The sequence below is a fragment of the Hetaerina americana genome, unplaced genomic scaffold (assembly GCF_022747635.1).
Source record: "Hetaerina americana unplaced genomic scaffold, ioHetAmer1.1.p SCAF_18, whole genome shotgun sequence".
NCBI classification, from domain to species: Eukaryota; Metazoa; Arthropoda; class Insecta; order Odonata; family Calopterygidae; genus Hetaerina; species Hetaerina americana.
The window spans coordinates 2,511,364-2,537,547 of NW_027286741.1; the positions used below are offsets into that span (position 1 = coordinate 2,511,364).

Here is a 26,184-nt window from a genome sequence, read left to right on the forward strand (position 1 = left end):
CTTCAATTCTAAATGGTTGATGTTCTCAGCTACTTGAGTCACTTCCTCCTAGGCCTCAAAACTGATTTCCTAGTGCCACTACGCTCAAAGGTATAGAGAAAGCATTTTCTATCTTTGCAACTTCCTTATAATAATTGTCAACTTTGAAGGAAACCACCAAGAACATCCAAAGATAGTAGTGATGGAGGGTGTACACTGTGTTTGTGACAGTGCACAGGTGTTGTTTTAATAGCATTTTGAATTCAAATTTCAAAAGACTGATGGAAAAAGTTTCTAATTTCCCAAATGAAATAATATTTTTTGTTGAATTCCTTTTTTAAACTCATTGTACGCATAGGGTTAATAATTTGAAGCTAAGTCTTCATATTAAATAATTTTCTTAAGTGCATAATTAGGTAGAATAAATAATAACTTACTTGCTCTCATTTACTCCATGAAAATTAGTTTCTGATGGTGTTCCGTTAGTTTTGAAATTGGAGTAAGCATCTACAGCCGAAGTTAACATTCAATATTTATCAAATCTTGTATTTTTGTTGCTTTGGCAGTAGTTCATTATTGCAATATAAATTAAGGGAAGCTTTAATCAACATGAATTTTTCCATCCCTATTATTATTAACCATCATCATAAGATATGAATAGACTTATTTTGGCTGGAAATATTTTCAGTCAAAGGTTTAAGGGTCCAAATCAAGAACTCTAGTACTTTATAGTTCCATAGTTTTATATTTACAAAGTAGAATAAAATATTATCAGTTGAAAGTAATGAAAATATGGTAACAAAATATAATTGTTTCACTGACAAGATTGCTTTCAAATATGTATTACTTGTCCTTTATGTAATTGAGAGCGAATGAATTCAGGAGTAGAAAGTACGTACCAAAATCACATCGGCAGTTATATTTCAAATTTCTGGTTATATAGATATAAAATATTCACTGATGTTTACTGAATCTAGGGTAAAGGTATTATTACTCATTGAATTATTGGTTGCAGTTGCCTGAGAAATACGACTGCATGCATACTTTTTTGAGCAAAATAAATTCATGAAAGAGGATGAGTGAGGAGGGCATTGAAATGAGAGTGAGATTCAGAGAAAGTGGGGTTTGATTATAAAATATTTTATGAATTTATAAATAAAATTAATCACCTAAACGTTCTTAGGATTTGAAGGTAAATTTTACTCACATTTTAAATGGTAAGAATGTTTTATTAACCAAAATTTTAAATTCACAGAGAAGTATGATAAGGGATCACTGCTTAAAACTTTATTTCCCTAGAGATTAATGGAGAAAGCATTAAAAATGTAATGTAACACTTGTTTATGTTGTGCTAACTCGTGTTGATAGCTTGGCCTAATAGGTAACAATTTTCCTCAGAGCCGCAAATCCATTGGCCCCGGATGCACCAGATATGACCCAGTTTGCATCGGTGAGTGAGTGGCTGGGGTCCCTCAAGATGGGGCGATATGCTGAGGGCTTTGAGCGGGGAGGTGTCACCACAATGGATGCGGTAGTTCAGCTAACAGTGAAAGAACTCACAGCCCTTGGCGTCACCCTAGTCGGCCACCAGAAGAAAATAATGAACAGTGTTCAAGCCATGAGAGCACAAATATCTGCCAATTTATCGGAAGGCTTCCTTGTCTGAAATGAGCCAAGTGTACAGAGATTGTTACCTCAACAAACAGCGAGAGTGAGCCTAAGAATCAAAGTGACTTTGGGCAAACTTATTCTCGTGGGTTCTTAAGTGTGGGGATGCCAGTTAATGGCAGTGAGGTGGAGCACTGCCCAGACATATTACTCTCTGGAGTGCATTCCCAGTTGAACTTTGTCCCAAAACATAGCAACAAGGGTGATTTAAAATAAAATTCGTCCGTGACAGATTTTTAGTGACTCCGGCAGTGATGTGAATGTTTTGAAAATGTGTTCCCCCTTAAACAAAGTGAAAGCCTTTCTCTTGTTAGGGTTGAATTCTCAGAGGTATGCCAATCACTGATGAATGTGAGGATTTATGGAAGGAGAATGATGAGGAGAAATAAGGTGCATTTGAGAGTGAATCTCACTTATGTTTCACTTGCTAATTTTTGGCATTCCAGGAGAAGGGGAAATGATTGCCATTCATGTTCTCTTTTTCTTCCTTGCATTGCATGATTGTTACTCTAATATGTTGCCATTCCATGATATCAATTGGCTGACATTTATTTCCAGTTCGAGGGATAATATCTGCAGAGTCCAATGAAAGGCAATCCACGTTATTCAAGGACCTCAATAAGTTTTATTTAAGAAATTACATGCCCAATACAGAATGAAAGAAATGTTCAATGGTTTACTGAAGCTTGCATCTCTGCTGTCCTTGAATGAAGCATGTTGCCTACCATTTGGGCACCATGCCCACTGCCGTGCTGCTAATTGATTACTCAAGCCATTAGATGGTTCTTATGTTAGCAATTATACCTTGCTCTGGCCGTACATATTAATTCATCATTCATTTAATGGTCCTTCCTTAAGTGAAATTTCTATAAATTGATTGGTTTTATCTTATGAGTGAATTTCTAAAGAATCTTAAGACATAGTACAGTAATGAAGATTTGATACATATATACACAAACCTAGGATTATGTTTTGCATTTTTCATTGAAACAGTTCACCAAGTATGCAATTTAAGGGGACGTTTATAGTTGGTGATTTTGAATTTTACTTTTCATTGACTTTGAAGAGAGCCATATTTCTTGTTTGACGCAGACGAACTGGCAATAGTCAATGAATGTGGAACATATGTTTCTAACAAAATTGAAAGTTAATTCATATCATTTCAGCGGTGTAAGAAGCTCCTCACGTTTGCCTGAAAATTCTCATTATTAATTTTTTCGGCCTATTTATGGAAAGAGGCAGAATAATGTGGTTGGCATTGGCAAGTGAATGTTGGAGAAATTTTAGACAGGGAACACATAGTGCCAAATAGCTCTTTCCTCAACTTCTGTCCTTAAAATGATAATAATATGAATTATTGTGACATATCAGTGTTTTCATCATATGTACTCTTCTCTTACTCTAATTCATGGAATTTTTTTTTAAAGATACCAATGACTAAAACTTTGAAGGGAGCCCAGACATTTGTGTATGTGTTGCTGAAAGGATGACTTTTTCAAAGTTAGGAATAGCTAATTGTTGATGTATTTTTTTTATATAAAGATGGGGATGTGTATAGTTCATGAATGGCTTCAGGATTGAGGGAAAGGAAGACAAGTTTTGATATTTGCTTATGCAAACCCCTCTAGTTGTCTCTTGTAATATAGTTCCTTAATCAGAAGATGATGAGTGAAGGATTGAAAATGGCTGGGTGTGGTTGTCTAGGCTGTGCGAGTTTGCTGAATGAACTCTGGGCAACTCATCAGTATAAAGTCCTCGTAAGTGGGATGTTGCAAGTGAATTACTTTGTGACATTTACACTAAGGGGCTATGTATAAAGTGAAGAACAGTTAATTGTCCAAAACACCATGTTTAAATGAAAAAAATCATATATTTATTTATCCTCTTTTCTATTGATCATAAGTGGTCGTGAGAATAGTTGATGTTTTCTGTCTACTCTGTGTTTTAAACCGGATACACTTATGGATCTATTATTTTTATTTTCGCAAAAGAAAACTATTGGATTAATTCAATGTTAATTGCTTTGAATTGAAGATATTATTGGTCCTGAAAGCAATTATTTAATATCCATGTGTCATTCTCAGCTTAAGTTGATAGCATGTTTTCCCTAACATTTTTCTTTAAATAGGTTTTTTTTTGTTAATGGACATAAGTTTTACGTGCACTTTTTAAACCAATATTTTTCAAGAAACTTAATACCTAGAATCTAGTTTTGTACCACAGTTTATGGTTTCAGCAACTACATGTTCCTTGGTGGTCAAAGTTAGGTCATGCATTTATAGAAGTCTTGGACTTAAATTTGCTGCTGCCACACAGATGCAAGAGGATTTCTTTAGTATTTTCAAGATGAGGATTTTATTACACACATTTTTACATTCTTCAATTGCCAGTGTGGCCATTGGGTATTTTCTATTTTTTAACTGTCTTATACATTGCAGTATGGAATCATTTCATTTGACATCTGCTAGCAATGCATTACGTCTCGTCAAAGCAATAAGATTCGGGGTTCAGTGAAAAAAGAACGCGTGAAAATGCTCGAGCAAAAGATTCCTCATAGGGTGGGCGAATCCCTAGGGGAATCAATATTTACCCCATTGAGAAAAGACAGCTGTGATTATTTTTTGGAGGGGAGTTCAGAGACTGTAAGTATTGATGCAATACTTGGCAAAAATGCAGTGAAAATTCTTAATTTTTGCACCAGCTATTAGCTCTTGCTTTAGGAAAAGAGTGTGTATCTTAAGTTAAGATGGTTGTTGTGTACAAAGTTGTAAAGTATATGTAAAAATGCCATTCAGTTTCTATGTGATTTATATATTTTGTAATTTCTGTTCTTAATTTTAATGAGATAGCTGACATTATTTGTCAAGAGAGATGCATTTTAAGGTCTCCCCATGACTATCATTTGAATGAAACAATAGAAGATGCCCTCCCCCAAGAAAGGGGTTCTTTGTAATACTTAAAAAGGATCCCTGAGGAAAAAACCCCTTTGGTATTTATATGTCACCCATTTCCAGTACCTTTGAAATCTGCTAATCCATCAGTCTCACTCCATCTGCCCCATGATTTTTGTACGTCCATTTTTCAGAGTATAAATATATAGAGAGGAATGAGTTTGTATACTTTTAAAAAATCCTTTTTTGTGGTAGGAAATAGTTTGAATGGGATTCTATATGGGTCATCAGGGTTAATACATTCACATGCGAGACAGTTGCCTATGATGACATTAAACATTTGTGACTTCAATGAAAGTCTCAGGGCCTCTCGCAGAGCAGTTAATTGAAATAATATCTTCTCCCTCTTAGTTACCACTTAGAGTAATAAATTTACATATTGCCACCATTTGTGCAAAACAGTTTGCCTCTGAAATGTGTCAGTGAAAAGAGAGGAAAAAGTAAGCCCTCCTCCATAGTCCCGTTAAAGAACTTCCGACTCCTATTCACCTAATTGATCTAATTCCTCAGCAATGCATTTTTCATTGCCTGTCATAGGTATGGTTTTATGCTCTCACTTTGAGAGAGAGACAGAAGAAGGCAAAGAAACATGGCGGTCTTTTTGCTTGTTTGTGCCATCCAAAATGCCACGCTCCTACCATGGGAATGTCCGAAATAAAATGTTGGATATTCCCCGACTCTCTGGGAAGTTTTCCATTGTATGTGTTTTCTGATCATATTTTTTTTTATTGTGGCATAGTGCAGCAATTTAAAAGTTAATTGCAAAAATGATTTTTAAAAAAAAAGAAAAAATCTTTTCCTCTCCTTTGGAATATTTTTCCAAAGCATAAAAAAAGTGTGAGTGAACTTCTCTTTGTACCATATTTGAGGAAAGTCATGGAGAAAGGAATATATAACACATGAGAGCAAGATTGATGAAGGGTATTGATTGTGTAAATGAGTGTGTGTACAGACACATTTATGTGTTAAATGAAAAATAAAGCAATTAATTCATGGCAAAAAATATATAACTGGTTTTATTTTACCATATTTGTATGTGATTTTTAAATAAGAGTCATTCCTTTTTTATCATTTTCCACGAAGTCAATATTTGCATCAGTGTGAGAGAAAAAACTGCAAATCAAGGATGTAAGGAAAAAGCGGACCTTGTTCCCCGCGAGAATACAACAAGAAATATTTTCACAAAGGAACTTTCTCATTCAAATGAATATCAATGAAAAGCGATTCGGCGTCTGATATGATGTTGGCACGATGATTTAGTGTATTGACTAGCAAGCTCTTCTGGGCGGGACGGTGGTGCGTTCGCGCATCCAAATACCGGTCGGTATGGGTTTCCTTGCGATAGCCAAGGCTGGCATTAGGTCTACTGCTTACCAATAACCCAGAAAGGGCAGGATACCATTCTGTTCAATGCTTACGGAAATTAAACAAAGACCCAAGAAATGGTTGTCCGTTGGCAGAAGACGCTCCGGGAGGGCAGAGGTTGAGGGGAGGGGAGAGATAATGCACACATTGATTTGAAATTGCTCGCGCAGTAATGGCATTTTGAAACATTCGGTCGTTTTCCGTAAACACGCGACGCCCCATCCCCGTTAATGTTTACGTTCCTACCGAATGCAATCCCATCCCGTCCACCCCACACAAGCTGTAATTTGTCTCCTTGTAAGACATGCATAAGAAAACCATTTTACAATACCAGGCCTATTTTTTCAAAAGATCAATCAAGTGCCAGTTGCGGTATTCTCACTTTTAATGCCACACGAGGAATTGCTCTTAGGATCGTCATTCTGCCTGCCAAGAACCACGGCGGGGGAGAAGGGGGGGGCAAGATTGACCGGAGAAACATTATTTCAAGCGCTGAAATGTGCAGTGGTCAACCGCTTGTACATTCGGCGAGATTCGCTCGGTATTCCATTGAGCGATCATATTTTCACGCGTGATAGGAAATGCTAGTTATTTCAGCTGAGCCATTCTCCATAGGCACTTGAAAATCGCCCAGGTGGCGTGCGGCCTCATTCAACTGAATTTCGAATGTGAGGCCAAACCCTGGACACAGACAGACAGGGTGTTCTCCGTGCCCAACACGTTCGATCAGTCTCTCCATCTTCAAACCCCCTTTCCAAGTACACTGTGACCCTCCCCTCTCCCAAACCTTCTGTTTACTTTGGTCGTCGTGCAGGTGCACTTGATGCGCTCCTCTCGTCAAAGGTAACCGCGGGGAATAAACCGCTGCACATTTCGGGAACCTTTAACTCCACGTGTACAGCTTCGTCCGTCGGCGTTGTCCTGTTTTTTATAAATGGATGATTTTTATTCCATGAATTTTTTCTCCTCGAAAGTGAAATGATGTTTAAGCCTCTTCTTGTTTTTGTGGAAAGTGAAATAGACTGCCGATTTACTGGGTCCTCACGTGCCTACGATGTATGCACTCCGATTACTGGGATTGGTGGGCGGCGTATTCGCTGCCGGGAAGTGGAAGTCTGCCCGTCGGGAGAGAGGGGAAATCGGATTTCGTTGTTGGGCGTGAAATTTGAACGCCACTTTAAATATTTTGCCAAATGGCTCGGAGTATAGGAATCAAGTATTCTAGCCCATTGGCTTAAAGCATTGTTTTTGGAGAACACGGTTTCGAACCCGCAGACTGAAATGATGATTCTCTGTCGTTTTCCATAATACTTAACACATAATTTTGAAACGTTGGTGGAGCGTATTTTACGGGAGCAATTTAATTTAAAAATAACTGCCGACGTTGATTTTCCGCATGCACAACCTTGCTGAAGAAACTAGGCATAAATAGCAGATCATTCTCTTATTTATGTTCTTGCCTTAATACGCTGTGTTGGGGAGTATTAGGAACGCTGGTAGCCGAGTGGCTATCGCTTAACCGAGAACGAGCGACCATGGCGGGTGCCGACCACGTGCCTTATCCTGCCTCGATTGTTCCGTACCTGTACGTAATTTTGATGCACTTCGTCTTCTGTTTAATATATATTCATACAAAGAGTTTACACAATTTCTATTCTTCCTTTGTTGTTGATATCTAATTTGTGAAACACTAATTTTGATTAATTAGTCCGACGCGTTAATGCTTTTAAATGTGCCAGCATTTGTCTCCCAAGTAAATTACCATGTAGAATTAGATTCCTTGCCGGTGTTCTATGGTTCTAAAATTGCCACAGCGGCTGCCTTAGGTCAGTATTGAAAGGTACGTATATAGGGAATGGGAAAGCAGCACTTACAATCTGAGAGGCCATGGGGTACAGGGTGAAATGTAGAGCACATGGTCGAGAAGTCGAGGGATGATACTAGTCTGTGGGCCAAAAAGGAATGGATTTACGATAAAATCATCAGTCTTAAGGTTTTAATTGGGTGGAAGAAATAATATACATGAACAAGTGTTCGTGAGAACGGTGGGGGGATGCACTGTGATCTTTCCCTGGATGGGATGAATGGCAGCGAGACATATACTTATACTGAATATTGAAATGTAATGAAATAATTGACTTTTTTTCATTACATTTCAATGTGTTATGCAAATTCCATAAAGTTACGCCTGAGACAACAAATTTTACATACTGAATGTCGTAATGGTGCCCCAGATGGAAAGTGTAGGAGAACATTTAAAGAGGGAAGAAATGCAGTGCGCAGAGCAGTTTTTCTTCGTCTAACTGAGCGATGACTTCCAATGGGTTATTAGATTTGACTTCTCGACTAGCGTCTTAAAGAAATAGCATATGTCTATGGATATAAACTTTTCTTCCTTCTTTGAATTAATCACAGCTAGTATTCTCAACTTAACCAAAAATCATCAAATCCATGATGATCAAAAAACATGAGGGAGGAGAGTAGGAAAGGATAAATTTCCCTGTAATTCCCTCAGAGACCTTTGGTCATAAGAAGAGATGTAGATCGCCCATCATCATCAGGAATTAAAAAGAGGACGGGGGTGGCAAAAGGGATGGTAAATGAGGAGGTAATAAAGAAGGAATTCCATTAATGGAATGATGAAAATGACATTAGCAATGGAATAGCATTAGTGGAAGACATATGAACAAGTAATACCAGAAATTAAAAAGAAAAAAAGTGAAGACATAAAAGAATATAGCGATTAGAGAGGTTGCATGAGTGAAGAGGATGCACCGACACAATTTGATTCACTGAAGGCTGATGACATATTTAACTTACTCGATCAGTCCGCAGCCCCCTTACCTATCCTTCACCTAGCCCATGTTTCCCTCTTTCTTTATTCACTGCCCACCAGTTTCCCAGTTCATTTGGATTTAATGTGAGGTGCAACTCATACGCGGAGTCCAAGAAACTGCGGGACAATATTTTGGAGTGTAACAGGACGCCTCGATAGCTTAACTGGCTAAAGCACTCGGCCGGGCATCGAGGGATCCGGGTTCAAATACTGGTCAAGGCGAATGATTTTTACACTCTGAAATTGTTGCATTACACGCAGAAGTTTAACAAAAAAACCCTACTCCAAAAATTAATTCCATAAACTGGAATTCCTAGTCTTTTCACAAATACTTCCCATTCAAACATTAAGCAATGGACACAATTTGACATTGAAAGGGAAGCCAATCATAATGGTATATGAATGAATGAAACCTTGGCTTGGCATATGATCAATATTCTCAATAAAATTGCAGGAGAGATGGATGCAGACTATCGTTGACGATGGGATATTGAACACACGGAACAGAGAGGAGAACTTAGGGCAAACGAGGAATTGGGAGGGAAAAGGTGTCTTGTTGGGTGAGGCTAAGAAATGCAGCCGTGTTCAGTGTGCGTTGATTCAAAATCAACCTTAAATGGTAGAATGCAAAGTAATAAATACACCGTTTAGAGGCAGGAAATATATCACGCACTTTAAAATCTCGAACTCGGATTTTATCTATGTAGCAAACGGATTGCGAATCCATTTCACTCCTTTCACACTTCATTACAGTGACGGTGTTATTTTTTAATTGAAATTCATTGTTGGAATAAAATTTAGAAATAGTAAGTATCATCAAATCCTGGAAACGTGTGAGGTGCATTCCATGAGATTGAGCACTTTTTGGCTGTGATCAATACCGTCAATTCATTAAATTTAAACAAACACATTCCTCTATTTCCGCTGAAGGTTTCTGCGATCAAACCCATTTTCACTCAACGTCACAGCCTCCGCAGCAATTAACATGCACGGATTTCGCATTCCCTCAAAACAAACTTTTCCCTAAGTTCATTTATAATTTTCACTCTTCATTATTAAAAGGTAATCTTCCGGTCAAGGTAGGTTTTGGATGGACACAGGTACAAAATAAAAATCTTGTCTCTCCTAACAAAACACAACTCAAAATTTTAGTCTACAAGAGAAGTCCCTCTTCATCTCTGTGTACTTCTTTCCTCCCTTCATCCTGTCCAACGTCCCTTCCTGTTCCTGCTCTTTCCTCGTTTGCCTAACATTCTCCCCTCTATTACAGCCTTCAAATTTCCACTGCCGATCAATACGCCCTTCGTCCATTTTTCCTGTCTCCTCAACTATTCTCTCCCCTCCCACACAATACCCGGCACTATCTCACTCTCTCACCTTCTCCACACCCACATTTCAATAACCTGTAATCTATGTACATCTGTACGTCTATCATCCTGCTTCTATGACCAGGTTTCCGCGCCGTACATATCTATGCTACATATCAAAGTTTTTACGAGTCTTTCCTTAACATCCTTACTCAACGTCCCTGTCATCAACTCCTCCTCCTTGTGAAAGCCTCTTTGCCTAGCGCAATTCTTCTCCTTACGTCCCTACTACTTTGACCGTGTTGGTCCAAAACACTTCCGAGATACATAAACTGTTCTACCTGCTCTAGTTTTTGTCCTTCTATTCTAATGTCTAGCTTAGCCTTTTTCTTCCTGGAAAATCGCATAACCTTTGTTTTATTAATATTGATTCTCATCCCATACCTGTCGCCCTGAATTTCCAATTCACTAAGCAATGCTTACAACCCCTTGGCTGACTGACAAACTAAAGCTTGGTCATCAGCAAACCTAACTGATTTTACGAATTTCCCGCCCACTTTCATTCCTACCTCCAGTTCTTGCCATGACTCTTTAATCATTTCCTCTGCGTACAGGTCGAACAGCAACGGTGATAATCGGCAACCCTGCCTTACACCTCTTCCTAACACTGCCCATCCGGACTCCCCGTTGCCCACTCGAACCTGAGCAGTCTGAGACATGTACAGGTTGCGGATTAGCCTCCTGTCCCTCCAATCCATTCCTATTTTCTTCAAAATGCTCATTAGTTTTTCCCAATTCACTCTATCAAACGCCTTTTCTAAATATATGAAATAGGCAAATACACCCTGGTTGTATTTTTTATTCCTCTCGATTTGTGATCTAATTACTCAAATAGCATCGCACGTGCTTCTCCAAACCGATTATCCCCTAATTAATCATTTGCTCTGCTCTCCATCCGGGTTTACGATATGGATGGTAAAAACATTAGCCAAAATGAGCAAGGAGTATGAGCAGGTTGTATATACAATTGAGTTAGGAAAGATACATGCGCATGAATACGGGTTATGGAAGAAAGCAAACGAATCTATAGGGAAGGGATTAGCAAAAGGGAAAGAATATATCATGGGGTAGGGTAGATAAACATGTAGATAGACGAGAGAAGGAGATGGAAGTGCGTAAAAATAGAATTACGCCGAAGCAGGGACAAATAAATGACCAATGAGTTGAGTCGGGAACCTCATGGGGCGAAAAAAACATGTTTTACGATACTGCACGAAAATTTGAAAAGAAAGGATGAAACCAGTGCGCTGCATAGAAAGGTGAATGCCAAAAAAGAAAGAAGTTTTGCTCGATTCCCTCCTTCGATTCATGCCTTTTGTAACTCAATCAAGAAAATATTTACTAAAAGGTTGGGCAAATGTAAGTAAATAGGGTTAATACAACGGGTACTTGTATGCTTTCGCAGTGTAAAATATACGCCTCTTATTGTAAACCTCTGCGCGCCGACCGTGTTACGAAAGACCAAACGAGTGGAAATTTCAAGTGAACTTTTGCAACGTATTGAAAATGAACCTGATTATTTGGACAACGCCAATGGTGATAAAGCCTGGGTTTTTGAATACGACCCAGAAACAAAACGCCAAAGCTCTGAGTGGCAAACTAGCCAGTCCCCAAAGCCCAAAAAGGCAAGAATGATCAAAATAAAAGTGAAAACAATGCTCATTGTCTTTTTCGACAGTAAGAGATGTCGACAGTAACTGCCTGTCCTTGTTTTTCAAAACACATTACAATTAAAGCCTTTTATTTATTTAATGCCAATTATCCAAGACTTTTTATTAAGATCTAGTGACATTAATTAGTAAATACGTTTTGTGTGTTGCTTCAAATCGACTATGAAAATGAAACCATGTATTCGTGTATCGCTCAAAGGTTTATCAGCAGTCTAGACAGAGATGAGACTTTTCCAAAGAAACTGCGGGAGATACCGCAACAGTAATTTTTAACGGAGTCATCCGATAATGTGCATTTCAATGCAACAATTTCAGAGTGTAAAAATCATACACCTTGACTGGGATTCGAACCCAGATTCCTCAATATCCGGTCGAGTGCTTTAGCCACTTAAGCTACCGAGGCGTCCTCTTAAACTCTGAAATTTTGGGGCTTTTAAAGGAACAAGATGTTGTGACGAAATACTGTACATACAATGTCACAGGCATTCGTAGTCGTGCGCGACTACGAATGCCTGTGACATAATAACAGTGGTAATGGGAAGTGGCAATGCATCCACCTACATCACGCTTTGCGACCTCCAGTCCTTGTCGAAAACAACCTCTGTGGGTGAAATCTCGTACGGCGATGGTGGGGTCCACATTACTTCCCCACAGTCCTAATTCCCACTTGCACGCAAGGTAAGGATTTAAATCAAATCCAACGCCTCCAAAAAATCACCTTCAAGTGCACGACCGATTGCGTACTGTATACACAATTCTGTGAATTCAAATGACAACGGGGATTTAATATTGAATTTTTCCACTGAGGATAAAATATATTATACTTTTAATTTTGACAAAAAAAGTAAGCTCACCATGCAAAGACCATGACGGCAGTTGAACCTATGCAGCAAATCTTCTTTAAAACAATTCGATAGGTACGGGAGAATTGCGCATTTTGAAAACAATACAAAAAATTATCATAAATTTATTGAATATATATTACAAGATATAAAAGTACACTGAATATATTAAGAGGGTGGGGTGTATAGAAGGCAATAGAGAGTAACCAGAGTCAATACAACATCCAGACAATAACAAATTTGAAATAGAAGTGAACCAAAGTTGTGATGATTTAAAATCCAAGCGGGGAAGGTAGGGGGGAGGTAGGGGAGAGGGAGGAAGATAGAGGATGGATGGTAGTCAATCTCCGAATTTCTTTTTAAAAACGCAAAAAAAGAAGAAAAAACATAATTTTCTTGTTTTCATACGTCACAGGGCCTGAATGAAGATCAACGTCTTCTAACTCAACTCTCACGAGCGAACGTTTCCTTGCGATTCAAGATAGGAAATTTGGAATGGAAGATGCTGGGTGGGGTCCGAGCAACGTAAGGCTCCACAGTATTATTCTCAGCCTGCTCCCAGGGCAATAGAAATAGCAAACTCGGCTCAAATTTAACACGCGAAATTAAATCTGCCCTAGCGTTTCAAGAATGCGTTGACATAAAAACTCTTACGGTCGAGAAGACATATGTACACGAAAAACCAATTTTTCGGTTAACTTAAGGGAGAATAGTGGATTCGTTCTTCCAGGAACCCTTCGTTAAAATGGAAGCCCTGGAAATTAAGAAATGCTACAAAGAGATAATTAAGAATTATTATTATTCGGTTTTCCATCAGTTAATTCGGGTTTTGGATAGATACAGCCTGATATATAATATGAATTGGAAAGATACAGGATAATGCAGCGATACTAAGATTTAAAATCCCTCTCAATCCCTCTAAAACACCTTACCTCTCATAACAACACAACTTCACATGCGAGACTGCAACCAATTCCGTATACTTCCTTCCTCCCTTCATGCCGCACGCCGATCCTATTCTTTTTCCTTCCTCGCCCCATTGTCAATCAAAATACTCTGAATTAATCTTTTCTACCTCCTTTGCATTTCAGCCGACAGTCCCGTTGCCGCAGTGTTTCGCATTAGTCCATTGCGTCCCTGCGGACTTCCACCTTTCCAGCCGCCAAGGCTACTAAGCCGGGAGAATACTTGTTGGTTCTCAAGACGATCTATTTCCTCCCAGCTCAGAGCAGCCTTGGCCTCTTCTTTACTGGTAGGGCTTCTGCTGTGTCCACGGGTGGCTATGGGGCGCTTAAGACGGCCCCACGGCCAGATTTGGATGCCGGCGATCTTCCGCACCTCCGATGCTGCCGCTTTCTCAATGAATTTACCCGAGATCTTTGGCAGAACCAAGGGTTCCAGCTGCCCGTCCTCGTGTATTTAGGAAACGCGATCGTAATGACCGCGCCCCAAGGTGTAGCGAAGGGCAGAGTTCTGCACCACTTCAATTCGAGCGAGACGCGATCGCGACCCTCCTGATCATCTGTCGGCGTTGCGCACGTGATGATGGGCAACACGCACGCGCGGTGCAGTCGACGCTTCGTATCCATGCCAAGGACAGGCGGGCGAATAATAGGCCTTAGGCCTTCGCACAAACACGAAGCCCTTGGGAATTCCAAAGGAGTTTCCGGTCTATCAGCACTCCGAGGCAGAGAACCTCGGATTCACATGGTAGAACGACTCCATTCACCCACAGGGCTTTTCTTGGAGGCTCTCCACGTCCCGTGTGGAAGACAATCGCCTTCGTCTAATGTGCGTTGACCACAACGCGCCATCGACGATACCGCAGAAGAAGTTCGTCGAGAGCACCCTGCAGTCTCCGCACCGCGATCTCCTTACTCCAGGATATGTACAGGAGCGCCGTTTCGTCTGCGTACAGGGATAGGATTTCATGTTTCCCGCGCCGTTTAGGAACAATCTGGGAATATATGTTTTGAAAACAATGGCCCGAATACGGACCCTTGAGGCACGCCGGCGAAGATCTGTCGCACCCCACAGTCTGTCTCGAGCCATCCCACAGTGAACGACCCGTCCCGTATGTAGGAGTGGACCAACTTGGTTACCCTAGTCGGTAAATGGAGTCGTCTCATCTTCAACAGGAGTGCCGGGTGTCAGAGGCGATCGAACGCCTTTCTGACATCGAAAAATAATCCGGCATACCGCCCTCTTCCTGTTGAAGGCGTCCGTGATGCAATCCGTTGCCCTCACCAGTTGATGGAACGTGTAATGCTGTTCACGGAAGCCGAACTGTTCCTCCGGGAGGCTGTCACCCTCCCGGACAAAGTCAGCCATCAGCCGCTGCAGCAGTCGCTCGTATTTCTCGCCGAATCCGTCGAGAAGGCGAATGGGTCGGAATTCTCTGGGATCAACTTCCGATCCCTGCGTCTTCGGCAGACGCACGACTCCAGCACTCTCTCTCTCTCTCAAGTGGTCAAGAAGTAGGATACGTATTCTGACGCAGCCGTATATGATGCTAGATATGCCAGATATGATGCTGCTAGCCAGATATGCCACCGCCGTGTTCGGATGCTCCCGGATGACGACATGAGGAATGTTAGTTCAATAGTTTCAGCCTCAACTTTGTGGAAGTTCATTTTAATAAATGAAAAAGAAACACTTTGTTTCAATCCACCACTTTATTACAGGTACGACTAGTTTCGACGCTACGGCGTCATCCTCAGGTACAAAGTTTAAAGTCACAATCATTGTATATATACCCTCTTCTGGAAAGGGTGGGGGAGTTGTGGGAAGAGGGGGCGGGGAGGGGAGTACGGGGGTAGGTACGAAAGAATGTGGGAGAGGGTAGGAAACACCAGGAAAAGCGTTAGTGAGTGGGGGGGATTGGAAGGTGGGTTAAGAGAGGGGAAAAATTTTCATTGGTCGGTATAATTTGAGTCAATGGCTAATGGGAATAAAGGTACGGGTTAGGAGTCAATGGGAGTTAGGGGGAAGGGGTTAGAGGTTCTGTGTTTGTTTTTCTGTTATTGCTAGGGAGGCTTCCAGGAGAGGTGATACGTTTTCAAACAGAATGTCATTGAGTAAAGGATGTTTCTTCATTGTTCTCCGGATCTCCAACTCTTCCTTCTTGTCCATCCTCCTCCCTTTTTCTTCACGATGTAGAATTTTGGGGATGAAATCACTGGTGTGATTTTCCTCCCACAGGTGTTTGGCTCCTAACCCGTACCTTTATTCCCATTAGCCATTGACTCAAATTATACCGACCAATGAAAATTTTTCCCCTCTCTTAACCCACCTTCCAATCCCCCCCACTCACTAACGCTTTTCCTGGTGTTTCCTACCCTCTCCCACATTCTTTCGTACCTACCCCCGTACTCCCCTCCCCGCCCCCTCTTCCCACAACTCCCCCACCCTTTCCAGAAGAGGGTATATATACAATGATTGTGACTTTAAACTTTGTACCTGAGGATGACGCCGTAGCGTCGAAACTAGTCGTACCTGTAATAAAGTGGTGGATTGGAACAAAGTGTTTCTTTTTCATTTATTATTATGAGGAATGTTGTCCGAGCCGGGGACTTTTATTGGATGGAGGAGACGTTTTGGCCGAATGACGTCCTTCTGCCAGAAGTTGGGGACATCCGCGGCGTCTTCAGATGCAGCATTCCCTGCTTCATCCGACGCCGCGGACTCCTCTTCGATCTCTGCGGAATCCTCGGAGAGAAACCACTCGCGAGATAGCAGTTAGCAGTGCCGCCATCTCCCAGGGAGATCGTGCCACCACATCCTCGCTGATTACGATCGGGTCGAGCCTCCGGGAGGTCCGCAGCCTCCCGCAAACCTTCAACACAGCGCTGATGTCTTCCTTGGGGGTCCTCGGAGATTAACCCCTCCCGCAGTCTTCTCCCCCACCATGCAAAGCACTTCCTCGTTTGTTTTCCTTTCGGTCGATTTCACCTATTCCACCATCTTCCTCAACCCACTATTTTCCACCCTTTCAACGTCCCTTTTCCAACCAATCTTACCTGCCTCATTTTGATTTTTCCCAAAAACACCCCCTCCTCCCCTTTCACCCTACTTTCTTGTTTATTTTCCTTTCTGTTCATTTCATCTTTTCCGTCCTTCTCCAAATCCAAATTTCAAAAGCCTCCAATCCACACCTTCATTGAACACGTAATTGAAGCAAGATGATGGACGTAGATTCTAATGGAAATGAAGAATGTACAAGCAAATAATGCAATAAAATCCATCGGAAATATGCATAATAATTTGGGAATTAAGAATGAAACTTGTAGGCATATGCGTAGTATAAGGGCAGAGCGAATTACTCACGTATTTCTTTCCTTATAGTTTATTCTTTGCAGGATAACTCATAGAAAGTGAACGGGATCAAGAGGTAAAATATAAGTGGAATGATGTTTTTCCCGCCCACTCGGACGGCTGGAGTGGAGCGCGATTTGTGGAGGGAAAGGAAGTCTTGGGAAGGCAATGCGACCCGCGTCTCTTGTCTAGAGGCGTTCGGATCACTGCTAGACTGGACCCCTGCTAGAGAGGTCAGCGTCAGGTCGCGTCACGAATCCACGATGCAACGTTGCACGTCACGGGATAAAATGTTGTGTTGAGCTCGGAAATTCGGGTTCGGAGACCGTGACCATGGTTGAGTAAGCCTACGTAGATGAAGCAATGTTCCGAGGAATGGTTTTCCGCTGACACAAAATGTCCCGAGAGGTTAGAGAGGAGGTTGACGACGAGGAACGCCTTGGGCGTCCGTCAACGACACAGTGCGACGAAAATGTACAGAAAGTGAAGGACATGCTCGATTCCGATCGACGCCTCGGCGTGAAAATGTTAGCAGAAGAGTGCAATATTCCGAAAACCGTAGTGCATCGCATTCTTAGAGAAGATTTAGAGTAGAGAAACGTGTGTGTTACAAGATATTCCCCAAGGTGCTGTCGGAAGATTTATAAGGCTGCTCGAGTGGATATCTCGTGTGATCTCTTGGGCCAATGTGGAAGTGACCGACAGACCCGATGTAGCAGCGCCGGTCCTCTTTTCATTCCCAAGGATGAGGTCTCTGAACGTGAGGTTCTAAGGTTTTCATCGACGCCTTCGAGGAAGTACGCTTCCCCGAAGGCGTCGAAGTCGACTGGCAGAGGCACTAGCATCGGTGTGACGATGCACAAGGGTGCCAATTTGAAGAATTTTAGTAATTTCCACTTTGATCTGCAACAAATTTTCATCGCAGATTTATTCCAGTTATTTTTGGGACAGACCTTTTAATCATACTGAAGCATAGCTCATTTTAGTCGTGAACGGTGACTCAACGATGACTTTCAACAAAAAAAGCAGAAAAACTTATTTTTAGATAATAACTTTAATGAGCAACTAAATGGAGCATTTTTAATTAATGCAAAAAATATATTATGAACAGTGTATTAATTATTTAAGCTTATTCGCCAAAATATCGCCATGGTTATTCCATTTGTATTTGCAATTATCCTCGTGATTCGATGCATTATCACTCTTCCATTGTCCGAAGACCAACTTGGCTTATTTCATTCAATCCACGTCAAAAGCCAAAAGGCGATGAGACAGGAAGTTATTTTGGTGGCCTGATGTCCTTTAAACTTCGACAGAGCAAGTAAATGACAGTTATACGACACGCCGTCTTATGTATGTGAGGTTACAGAACTGGTTAGAAGAACAAAAGAAGGGGACTTGAGAGCCTGTAGGGTTGAGGAGGAATACCCACCACTTCGTCGTGATGTCATTCGATTCGAAGAGGAGAGATAATAAGTGAGGGATACAAAATGATGATTGGAATTTCCCGCGAATTGCGAAAAATTTGCGGTCGGTTTCCGCCAACACACGATGCCCCATCCCCTTAAATACGTTCATCCCCCACCCCCGAATACAATCCCCTACCCTCCACCCCCATCCCATTTCAATCCATGGGGTGGGTCGGAACCCACTCAAGCGACATTCATTCCACGGACAATGTTGGCTAACACACGCATCGTGTGGATCGAGGTGTCAAATGAAAACAGATCCCCTACCCGTCGTCCCCCAGTTCACACAAAACGAGAGCCCTAACAACGACCCCGTGTCACTGTGAATACACGAACCAAATAGCAGGTGTAAGGCTAAGAAAACAGGGGAAGCCCTCGCTCCCGCGTCTCTCCTACTTGCCATCAAAAGCGATTGCTTATCAAAGCCCTCCCTCTTTTGCTATAGCTCGTATTCTTCATTTGACTTTCTTTGGAACGGGACATGTCTTCATCAATGACACTTCCCAAATTGAGTAGCTTCAGGCGTGATGTGGTGGAAGTCGAACATAATGAATAACTGATTGAAGCACTTTTCCACTTAATGAAACTTTTTTATTACGACCGGGTTTCGATGTATTCACCTGATGATGATGTAATACATCGAAACCCGGTCGTAAAATAAAAAAAAAATTATCAATTGGAAAAGTGCTTCCCAAACACCTGAAGCTCTCCAATTGTTCATTCACTTCACCTTCCAATGCGATACTAATCCTTTCACCTTTATCTCTTATTCTCCTAAATTTTTCCAGCTCTATCAGCATTCAATATTCCTTACATTTGTCGTAAGGGTCTGCTAACATCTCCATGACTTTCTGTTCACAATCTGCCGCTACAGCCATATCATCAGCAAACCTGATACATTCCAATCATTCTCCTCCGATGTTAACTCCTCTACATCTATTAAAGCATTCTGTCATTATCTCTTCCAAATATATGTCAAATAAGGCTGGTGACAGGAAGGATCCTTGTATGATACTCTTTCCTATTCCAATCTCGTCTGTCAGCTGACCTCCTATTCTTACTCTGGCTTTCTGATTGAGATATACGTCTTTTGTCAGTCTTCTTTCCCTCCATTCAATCCCATACCTTTTCAGAATCGTCATTTATTTCTCCCTCCTATCAAAGGCTTTCCCTAAGTCAATGTATACAACATGTGCTTTTTTTTGTTTCATCCGTTTCTTTCGCCAATTACACTCAACAGACGGATTGCACCTCTTGTACCTATCTAAATTCATATCATTTATCTCCCACTGTTTAGTTTTCCATACAAACTTCATTTTATAAGTTCTTAATACTGTTTTAGCCATACATGTACTAGCCTTGTCGTGTTTTGTTCCTCACATATCCTGCTATATTTCTTCTTTTATATAGGAACCATTGCAGCTTCCTTGAAGTCCATTTAGCACATTGTCCCTTTTTGTAAATTTCATCACTCACATTTATTAATTATTTTTTTCCTTTCTGATTGAGAGCTTACAATATTTCAACTTGACTTGGAATAACCCTCAAAAAAACCTACCAAATATAGCTTTATGTATATCGTTCCATTCTTTTTCCTGTACTTATATGCATAAACTATTAAATTCACGAGGTAAGAGACAACGATTTCCTCAAAAAACCCAAATGGAAACTGCGAGGTGATAAGGTAAACGTAATAGCTCCTTGCGTCGATTTCAAAATGTAAAAATCATTCGCATTGACCGAGATTCGAACCCGGATCCTGGTCAAGGCGAATGATTTTTAAGTTTTAAAATGGCTGCATTGTTAATGCGCATTAGCAGAGATGACTCCATTAAAAGTTCCTACCGCGGCACCTCCCGCGCAGTTCTTTGAATAATGACTCCTTGTCAATGTGAACCGAGACTTTGGGCGAGAACCGATAATCTTTGCGGAAAAGAAAAATATACATTGAAAATTTTAATCATGACGAGCTCGCATATTAGGAGCTTATTAAAAATAATCGTATCTGTTTGCCCCATTGCCATACAATTCTCCCCCAGAACGGGTTGAAAAAGAATCGAACCAATGCTCGAGTAATGAACCACATTAAAACCTATTTCGTACTCTGGACTGAAGTTCGGGAAAGAACGGCACCAAAAGCCATCGAAGAGAGAGGAGACGTAGGCAAAAGATTACGCTGGTTTCATTCGCTCCGAAGACGTGAGCGGAATTCGAGCTCTGTTTATTACATGCCGGCGTATTTCCATTGCTGCTCTGCTTGCGCAAGAGGACACGACCTGGGCGAATGGTGATGAAAAGGGGGTGAGTGGTCGTGCCATGATAGTGACGACGGAGTGGTGGTGACCGCTGCGGACCCCTGGCTAATGGCAGAGTCACCGACCCTGTTAGCATCTGCCAACCATCGACTGACCATAAATGATTAATGAATGACTGAAGCCACCTTGAATGGTCAAGTAAGTCGGGGGCTCATGATCGGGCGATGCTGGGCTGGCGGGCTGGGCTCCTCTGATGGTAGTTGCAAAAGGGCTTTGTTTATTGTTAAATTTCTTCCAGCACACATGAATTTCTGGGGTTGAAATAAGATCCCGTTGGACTCATTCATCGACTCCTCCCAATAACCACTTTATTCAGGCCCCCTGTTACCGGATACGACACCATACCCATTGCGAGTGCAAAACAACGATCTGAGGGATATCCCAGGGCATACCAGGTGGGTCAGCCCCGATACGTCCCATTTTCCAATCGACAGGCCGCGGATTCGAGCGAACGGAATTCGGGGGGGGGGGAGCATTTGACCGCCCATGTTGCACCGGAAGCGTACCGATTCGGCCGCTCGACTATAAGAGTCTATAAGGGACTGGACCTTTCCTCTGGTGTGGGTTTCCTCGTCGAGGAACTCGCGCGCCTCCAGTCTTGAGTCAGCCGCCAGCCGGCACAGAAACGCCCGCCGCGACCCAAAGTGGCGCGGGCGCACTTAACATTTGCACACACGCTCTCGCCTTTCAAACTCAGGGGGAGAGAGACAGACACGCAAGCACGGTGGGATGGTTGATCTTTCGCATTTCGAGAAGACGCGTCCGTCCAGAAGAGGTGGGAATTATCCGATAGCGATTTCACCCGCGAAAAATAATGAAATCTCTGAACTCGTGTAGTTCCGGGGTCCGGCAGAGTCACCGACCTAGACGACGGTCGAGCGCGCACTGAAAGCCGTCAGTCGGTTTAAGGGAGAATGAGAGGCGGGGATGAATGAATTCGAGGGCGGGCACAGCGCGCAGAGCTCTTCCCTGTGGGAGGGGGCGGGTCGGACGTATGGAAGTGTTTGCATGGTGTGGGGGAGACGTGGTAGGATGGGGATACCCCGGCGAGGTCCTCCTGTTATCATACTCTGTCTTTTTCTTGCTCTATCAACATTCCATATTCCTTACGTCTAGTCTGCAAACATCTCTATGACATTTTGTTCACTATCTGCCGCTACAGCCATATTATAAGCAAACCGGACACATTCAACTCATTCACCTTCTCTGTTCACTCCTATACTTCCATTTAAGCAATCTTGTCTCTTCCAAATGTACGTTAAATAGGATTGGTGACAGGCAGTACCCTTGTCTGTTCCAATCTCGTCTTTCTATCGTTCTCCTATTCCTACCCTATCTTTCTGACTGAGATATACGTACTTCTTTTATCAGTCTTCTTTCCATCAATTCAATCCCATGTTTTTTCAGAATCATCATTAATTTGTTCCATATCCATCATCCATTTGTTCCAGAAGTACTCTTTATTTCTCTTGCAATTGCAGAATACCTACAGACTTAATGAGCATTAAAAAATCATGCAGCATGCAAGAAACTATGGCATAATTTCAGCCCTGTCTAATGAGCTAACAATTACCTGTTACTTTATTATAGCAATTTTATTTTGCCCGTTGCATTAAATTGTGAATTGGAATGACAAATATTACTTAATCCAATTTATATCTTATCATTAAACAAATTCTGGCCATGAATTAAATTATTCATTAAAATTCCTTCTAGTCTTTTGAGATAATGAGCATATGAAGTTAAGTCACAGTTTTATCCCAATTTACTTTGCAAAAGTGATCCTGTGAATGAAGATAATTGGTCGGTAAAAATAAAGGTGAGTCTCTACACAAGAAACAATTTGAAGGCAAAGGGAGACCAGGTATGCCAATAGATGGCTGTTAAAAAAAGTTGCTGATCATACATGTTTTACTTTTAACATCAATTAGGACTATTAATAAATTGTCATCCTTGCAATCATCAACATCAAATGACAAGCTCCAACTGAAATTTTATATTCATTTGAAAATATATCCTACCAAGTCATACACAGAAGTGCAACATTCTTAAGCAGTTAACGTGGACTTGATATGCAATAGATCTAATGGTAGTTTTGCTGTAGTATCTTACAAATCATCTTTTAAACTTAGAAACATGCACTTTTATTTATGTAAACTTATGCTTCTTCTAATCTTATTAGGCAACATATTTTTGGGTATCTTATTGACTTTATTGATTCAAAAGCTTAATTCTGGGGTCAAAAAGGGGCAACTAAGGAAATGTTGGAAAATATATATTAATAACATAATATATATTAATAATAATATATTAATACATTTTATTTTCTAATATGTCCTTCCAGTGGGAATTGAGGCTGCAAATTAGGTCTGGGTAGAGCTTATTAGCTGCCCAAAAGGTGATCCTTCCTACACCATAAGCTGGTTTTCTGTTAGCAAATTAATTTTAAAGACCACATTGTATGCCTGACATCAAAATGTAAAACAAAGGATGGCTGAAAGATGAATAAATTGGTATAGACGGTTTGCCTTGGAAGCAATGCAATGCTAAGTCTATTTTTTGACGCCCAGTGTGTGGTTCACACAGACTTCCCACCTCAAGGGCGCAGTCTACGCTGCTTACTATGTGAATGTGCATTCTACTGCACTCCTGGCTAAGCAAAACTTAGCAATGCTGCTCTGGTCCCCATTACAGACCTCAACTGGATCTGGAAGACTTTTTCCTGTTCCCGGGAATCAAGACCAGCCTGAAAAGTGACCGTTTTGAGACCATCAAAGTCCGTAACAAAAAGGCTCGAAATGAGGTTCCCGTCGACATCTTCCGGGATGCAATGCAAAATGCATGAGCACAGAGTCACTGGCAGAATTGTGTAGATACCAAAGAGGACTACTTTGAATAATTTTAAATGTTGTGACATCATCTTGAATAAAATTATTCACTGATAAAATTCCATTACTTTCCGGACAAATCTTGTACAACTCCATCACAGCAATTTTAATAAATAGACTTCTCGTGATCTGTAATCATGGGCACTTAACAAGAGTATGATCTAGATGACCAACAAACTCATAAAAGGTAAGACAGCCGAGAGGAGGTTGATGCAGTGAAGAATGGAAAAAAATATTTTGATGAAATTTAAATTCATGCATATGAAGTGGAAACCAAGGCACAGTCTTCACCGTGGGTATCAAAAACTATCACCATGATCATGGAAAGCTCTTCAGTTCAGTCAAAAATCAAATTAATATTGATTACTTGTATCTCAGGAATGTATTTCAGCATGAATTCATGAAAGGGGAAACAAAGAGAGACCGAGTAGTTCGAATGTATTCTGAAAACTGATGGACAACACTGGAATGAAATGTGAGACAAAGAGCATGGATGCTTTATTATGACAAACCATCAGTCAACACCTCATTATTGATTGCTTAATTAGTAGTGATTGCATATTTTTTAATTCTTTATTTTTATTATTATGTCAATGTGTCCCTATCTGTAATATTGCCAATGCTACTGGATTGTTATTGCCAGTATATTTGATAAAACAAAACAAAGTAAAAGTAACGATAGCAAATTCACATTAATGTAATGTACGAGGGTCATCCGGAAAGTAGTACCCGTTCGTGAAATAAAGACACAAAAGTAAATATTAACAAACATAAAAAATTTTATTTGAAAGAGGATACTTTAAACTACTTCTCAACATAATCTCCAAGCAAATTAAGGCATTTGTCATAACGTGTGACAAGTTTCTGTATTCCTGCTGCATAGTCCTTCGCCGCCAGCTCATTGAGATACGCGAGGGACCCATCTTGCACAAATTTTTGCATAATGCAGATGGTGTTTAACAATTTCATGAACAATTGTTCGAGAAACATTGGGAAAATGCTCACAGATGTCATCAATTGTGACGCGCCGATCGTTCCTCACGAATTCGTCAACTGAGCTCACCAGTTGGTCTGTAATGACAGACGGTCTCTCCGAACGCTCATCGTCGTGTGTGTTCCCCCTCCCCATGTTGAAGTTGCGACACCACCGCCGAACAGACGACTCGTCCATTACATTGTCTCCATACACCTCCTTTAATTGGCGATGAATATCACATGGGCGAACGTTTCTTGCATTGAGGAATTTAATCACTGCCCTCACTTCACAACTGGCGGCGTTCTCAATTTTTTTAAACATTGTAAACAATCACAGAAACAACACAGGCAATGCTAGCGTCACGCAACTTGGCTCAGAGAAGGCAGACAAGCCACTGAAGCTATCTGACCTCGTCCAGCGGCTACTCGCGTCGTCAGCACTTCATGCGGCACGAACGGGTACTACTTTCCGGATGACCCTCGTATGTTCTACGATTGACCAATCAGACTCAGATGATTACAGTGACTAAAGCAATGGGATACCATGTAGTGGGAGTCTTGGGTCAATCTTTCTACAATTGTAGTTATGCAGTTTTTGGGATACCAGATCTCTATTGGAAATTGAGGTGCCCCAGGGTAATTAACTGATTGCTCTAATTTAAATGTGCAAATTCAACATGTAAAAGGAGTCAAATTAGAGATAAGATGGTGAAAGATAAAAAAGTGACCCTCAGAGGATGTCAGTTTTGAAACACATATGATATAATCAGAAATTTTTAGGGAGAGATTGTGGTGATTACAAAACAAGCATTGCATTTTCCTTTTAAAGTTTGGGAGAGGGCATATGCAGTTTAGGAAGTGTTTTAGAGTAAAGTAAGCAAGGTAGTTTCTAACATGAAAAGAACAGAAGCTGTAAGTCTAGAGCCTTTCAACCAAGAAGCAGAAGTTGATGATAGGCACCTCCTGTAAAGATGTACAGAAAAGACTAGTGATGGCCTCAAGGTGAAATTTAGACTTGTATGGCTTGGAAACTTGTTCATTGAGGCAAGAAAATAGGCATAGATACAGGGTTCGTCCGTAAAATAAGTGTACTGATTTTTTCCCGCCGCTCCAGGCGCGCCTAGCACCGCTCTGACGGGCTGCGATTGGAGGGGGGTATGTTGGCAAGCGACGCTGAAAAAGGCAGTCGGCTCTGAGCTGTGGTGTAGTGAGGAGCTCTGTTAACGCGAACCTCCACGCTCGACCCACGTCACGGAACGCGATGCCGAAGTTTTTGGAGCAGCGTTATTCCATCAAATTTGCGGTAAAGCTTGGGAAATCGTCTACCGAAACTGTCGGTATGATTAACCAGGCTTACGGGGAGTCAGCCATGTCCAGAAACATGATCTTTCGGTGGCACAAGATGTACGTGGAGGACAGAGAAGAGGTCGACGACGAACCACGGCCTGGACGCCCATCAACGACACTCACCGACGAAAATGTGCGACAAGTTCGCGATGTACTGAACTCTGATCGTCGTCTTAGTGTTCGGATGATAGCAGAGCA

General features: G+C 41.3%; 1 protein-coding gene across 3 annotated transcripts in view; it reads left to right on the forward strand.

Moving 5' to 3' along the window:
* Positions 1–5,585, forward strand: part of Eph (Eph receptor tyrosine kinase) — a 262,905-nt gene extending 257,320 nt beyond the window's left edge. For all 3 annotated transcript variants that reach the window (XM_071584357.1, XM_071584359.1, XM_071584358.1), the window contains one exon: positions 1,378–5,585. In XM_071584357.1, the coding sequence (XP_071440458.1) occupies positions 1,378–1,645 (268 nt within the window). In that variant the 3' untranslated portion in view covers positions 1,646–5,585. The remainder of the gene's footprint in view (positions 1–1,377) is intronic.
* The last annotated feature ends 20,599 nt before the right edge of the window (positions 5,586–26,184 follow it).